This window comes from Paramisgurnus dabryanus, chromosome 8 (genome assembly GCF_030506205.2).
Source record: "Paramisgurnus dabryanus chromosome 8, PD_genome_1.1, whole genome shotgun sequence".
Taxonomy (NCBI): domain Eukaryota; kingdom Metazoa; phylum Chordata; class Actinopteri; order Cypriniformes; family Cobitidae; genus Paramisgurnus; species Paramisgurnus dabryanus.
In genome coordinates this window covers 7,045,266-7,050,533 of record NC_133344.1, presented here as the reverse complement: position 1 = coordinate 7,050,533, position 5,268 = coordinate 7,045,266, and the positions used below count along the sequence as shown (strand labels likewise).

Genomic DNA, 5,268 nt, shown 5'->3' with positions numbered 1-5,268 from the left:
GTAATATCATTGGGCCTCCTACAGCCATGTTACAGCAGCAAAGTCCTTGATTATTACGCCTGAATGAGAGTATAGTTCCTAGTCATATCTGCATAGAAAATCTCAACTTTTAATTTTCTGTCGGTCTTAGTACACGATGTTACTACAGAAGAGTCAAGAAATAAATAGGAAAAATATCAAAACTCTTTGGTTATTTTTTAGCGCGATGCTAATGGTCTAATCAGATTCAATGGATTATGCTAAGCTATGCTAAAAGTGGTACCGCCGGACCCGGAGATCGGCTGAATGGATTCCAAAACAGTAACAAATGGTATCAAATGTTTAACTCTAGGGGAGCTGGAAAATGAGCATATTTTCAAAAAAAGTGGAGTGTCCCTTTAACATCATGATAATTAGGCACACATTTACCCATTCATTTCAAATCTGTAATGCAACCGGAAACAAACATGATGGTAAAATGACTTGTGGTGCCTTTAACTCTTTCACCGCCAGCATTTTAAAAAAAAGTTGCCAGCCAGCACCAGCGTTTTTCATGATTTTCACCAAAGTTTAATGCCTTCCAGAAAATGTTCTTCTTTAAATATATAAACATACAATATACCAAATGAAAGAACAGACCCTCTGCTTTCAAACAAAAAAAAACGTTTCATCCTACCTTTAGTGGTTCTTTTGCAATCAGCTTTTGAATATGGGTAGGTTTTTGCAAAAACACCATATTTTGAGCAAAAAGCAGAGATAATTCCAATTTTATGACGGACTTTTCATAGAGATCCCATTCAGAGCGATCTTTAAAACAGACACGGACATGCAGCCGCTTGCCATAGGGCAATACTTCCGGTTTTAAAAAGTTGCGGAAGTGCGCCACCTGGTGGATAATAGCGGTATTGCGGAAAGACGGAAAATCTCGTCATTGGCGGGGAAGCGTTTTCTCTTAATTGACGAGATATCTCGTCAATGGCGGGGAAAGAGTTAAAGGGATAGTAAATGATAACAGAATTTTTATTTTTGGATGAACTATCCCTTTAATTTATCATAATTTGAAAAAAATTATTTGGGCACATTAATTGAAAAAAAAAGTGTATGCTTATCACAATTAACACAATATCACAATGCAAAAAAGACTGAGAGTCCTAAACAAAAGTTTCAAATCAAATCCTCAGTTTTTTCTTTGATTTGATGCTAACATGTGATTCGTTTTCTGCAGCGGATTGTGAAATAGACTGCACATAAGATATATTCAGTGTATTTGTGTGTGTATTAAAAAAGTAAGTGAGGTGTGACGTCTAACACAGCGTGTTTACAGTATAATGTTACAGGGTGATCATACAAATAAAGCAACAGTGTATAAACACATTCTGTCTAATTGCACTTCTGAACGGATATACGGCTTTCCTGTTTTCCACAACTCTTCCTTCCCTCAAACGCTCTCTTGGTCAATCTCTTTCCTTCCAGTAAAATGACTTGCATCCATACCGGAAAGGAACAAATACGCAAACTTAACTAACCTGGCAGCAATAAAACAGGATTGTGTCTCTTTCTTACATGATATACACATTCAGTAGTCTCAACCTCTTGTCAATCTCCTGCGTTGCAGGGTGATATACAGCAGTGTGCTTGCAATATATCTGAAACCCTTCAGGGGCCACAAAGAGCAAATTAAGGGCACCCAAATAAAAGTCAGGGAGGGTGTGGCTTCAAAAGAACTTGTCATCGATGCGAAAGTGAGGTCGCGTGACGTCGTCTGGGTTGATAAAAACAGAGATGGACTTCCCAGGATTCTCCGTGACCAGCTGCTGCAGTTTCTTGGCTAGCCGGTCGTCCGGTTGCTGGTCGGCACCGGGGTCAGAAAGCGGAGATGGGAGGTTTGAACCTCCGCCACGCCACTGCAGCTCCAGAGTGAGGCGAGACGCAGCTTTGGCATGTTCGATGGCGCTCCGCAAGTGTTCGGCGGGGTCGGTGCGCACGGACGACAGCTTGCGTGCGTGCAGCATGACAGTGTCGTCGCTCAAATGCTCAAACATGTTGCATTGTGGGATGAAGTAATTGGGGCAGGATTTATTCACCAGGCAGTGCTGCAAGTCATCGATCAACCCCAGCAGGAAGTGAGCGGCGTAGTCTTCCTGTCCAAGGTACGCGTGTGGCAGGCGGTCGCAGGACCACAGCATCAGCGAGCGCAGGTGGTACGGACTGATGGCTTTGGGCCGAGACAAAAGCTTAATGATCAGAGCTTTACAGGCCTGGTACGCCTGCATTAGACTGGAAGAGATGCATTTCTTCAGCTGCACCTCACTGCGCGCAAATGACAAGCGCCACTCGTTTTCCTTCTGGCCGGTGGATGAACACGCAGGAAGCAAATAAAACCCGCTAATCACCTCCTCCTCCGTGATCTTCCCATCCCAGAAGTGGTTTTCCATCAGCCAGCTCTGTGCCACGGCGGGCCAACCTTTAAAAGACACCACCGGGACAACGTCATACAACATCCGACTACCCCCAACTCCCAAAATAATGGAAATGACCGTCCCGTTACGCTCCACCTTCTCGACCCGTGGAACACCACGTTGCTGTTTCTTCTGGATCTCTCCGAGAACCATGCTGATGGACTCGTAAAACCAGTCGGCCACTAGGGTGGGTGAAAAGAAGTAGTTGGTGGCACTGTTAATGTGGTCGACTACGGTGCAGCAGTCCTTCCACTTGTTGATGGTTACCTCGTCAAACAAGCGCAAGCTGAGCCAGGAGTGGCACAGCGCTGAGTGTCGCATGTCCAGCGTCACCGGTTGGTTTCGGTCATGAAGCTTTAGCGCGGGCACCAGTAGCGTGAAGTCCATGTCGTAATCCGCCCCTCGAGCATATACGTTCAACTCATCCAGATCCATGTCCACAACTCCTTCTCGTACCCCGCCTGACAACAGCAGGTACTCATTGGCAACCGGAAGTTTCTGGTCCAGCTTTTGCACCATGCCTGAAACAGGAAATGACATCACATTAGGGGCAAAAAACTGGGGGGTTGATTGGTGCATCTAAATAAAAAATGCTTTTAGAAAATAACAAAGGGGGCAATGTCCTTGGTACAACTTGCATTATTATTAAGTACATTAGTTTAGTATTTTGCAAGATAATTTTGAGGTGAACAGTCAGACTAGTGTCATTTTTGTACCACTAGCATCACCAAACTGAACTGAAAAATGAATAACTTCCGTCTGCAGTCCTGCCAAACTCACACCAATAGCTGTGCCAATGTTCATGGAGACGCTGTATGTAGATAAAAACTGATCATTCTAAGGTAATAAAAACATAACAATTCATTATGAAAGGTTTTTAAACATCCCTGATAATATAATTTTGTATATTACTTCGAATTTCTATCAAGGGATCCTTCTAAAACTTACACACTGCACCTTTAAAAAAAGTTGTGAATAGTTTTATAAAATTTTAGGTCAATGCAGATAGCAGAAATATTACCAAGACTGCTGCAACCAAGATTGATTTTTTATTTTTTTCCAGAATTAAAGTAACATATGTTTGTTATATAAATATGTTTTAAATATATTACTATATTATTATTTATATATATTATAAAATTTGATTGTGAGTGTTGCCATAGAAACAAAGCATTTCTGATTCAGAAGATGCTAACAGCTTGGTGTAAAACCTACGGGTCAGTTTCCGTAATTCGGGACGGACGAGACTTCACTCTCTGTGCAACCAAAATAATGCAGCAGTGTCCAAACAAACACCCATGACATAAATACAGCAATGATTATCCAAAGGCCTGTAGAGACAGAGACATGAACAAAATAATCCCTATTCCCAAATTGAACTCCATGGACGAGCATTCATGTGCCAGCGAGAGACTCGTGGGTAATTAAAACTTCCAACAGCAGCAGAAAAAACTCTATAGAGACAGAAACACAAAAACAAATGACTGACTATGTGTGTGTGTTGTGAAACCACACTTCAGCATTAAACCTTCATGACCACACAAAACCTGCACCTGGAGAAAACTGATTCAGATTTGCACACCCAGCCCGTGCCTGCTTTTATAACTAATGGTGAAATGTGTCATTTCTGTACCAATGGCTTGCTTTGCGGCAGAAAATGCAAAAATTTAATCCGAGGTTAACAAACACACATTGATGTGGATGTAGAGTATGCGGCTACATGGCTGACTGAACACATGATGAATGTCTGTGTGCGAGATAGAGGCTTTGCATCACTGTTTTACCCGGAGAGTGCGATCACTGCCTCTTCCTGAACTCATGCGTTTGGACGTTTCTCTTCTGAAGAACTCTTCCTGTTCACTAAACTTACAATGTGACGAATCTGTTCGCTGTCACCTTCAACACTTCTCTAAAAAGTGTGCATGTACAGTAAGGAGAAAAATGCTTTGTTTCGCAATGATGTCATTTCAGAATGCACTTTCAAACCACACAAGCAGAAATACGATGTCACCCCAGAATCATCACAAACGTCACCTTCTCCCATTTCATCAACCCATTCTCATGAAGTGCGTATAAATAGCAGGCAGTGTGAAATGTTGTGCAATTTACATATTAGGGGTTGGGGTTAGATTTGGGATTTGCTTTAGGATGTCATTTAATACATAGGTATCTCCATGTTTTTGTCTTTTTTTTTTAAATATGTTGGAGTTTTTTGTTATTTTGCATTTCTGTCAAGAGATCCTTCTAAAAATTACACACTGCACCTTTAACTCAATCTAAGGGTGTAAAATTGTGATTTGTCAAACTACATCTGTTTTGTTTCATATTGAACAACACTTCGGTATCATTTTTTTGATGTTGTTTTAATTGTGCTTAATATATAAAAAACTTAACTCAAACTAAACTGATTTAAAAGGTGCAAGAAAGTTAATATTATTGAATAATTAAATTTATTTATTTAAATAGCAATATGCATATTACAATAATTTTCAAAAATGTAAGTAAATCCTCAACTTCAGCTTCAAAAGCATCTCCATTTGTGCTCACATGATTATAAATATCATAAAGTTTGGGATATTAAACTTGGAATTCTAAAAACAAAGTTGTGACTGCTGAGTTAGCACTATATGCTAGTTAGCGCTATATGCTAACATTTAGACTAAAGTTCTACTTTTGACGTTACAGTTAAGTTTTCCACTAACTTACACTAAATTAAACGCCCATTATCAATCTCCAAACAATTGATTATCCCTTAAAATCTGTATGTTCATCTGATACAAGCTCAAACATAAGATCTGTTTACACACACAGAGCTACTGGAGCAGATGTT

General features: G+C 40.5%; 1 protein-coding gene across 1 annotated transcript in view; it reads right to left on the bottom strand.

The window, feature by feature from the left end:
• Positions 1 to 202: 202 nt before the first annotated feature.
• The window catches only part of LOC135770677 (nucleotidyltransferase MB21D2), a 6,415-nt gene continuing 1,349 nt past the window's right edge, over positions 203 to 5,268 (bottom strand). The window contains exon 2 of the mRNA XM_065280373.2: positions 203 to 2,959. Within this exon, the coding sequence (XP_065136445.1) occupies positions 1,695 to 2,959 (1,265 nt within the window). The 3' untranslated portion in view covers positions 203 to 1,694. The remainder of the gene's footprint in view (positions 2,960 to 5,268) is intronic.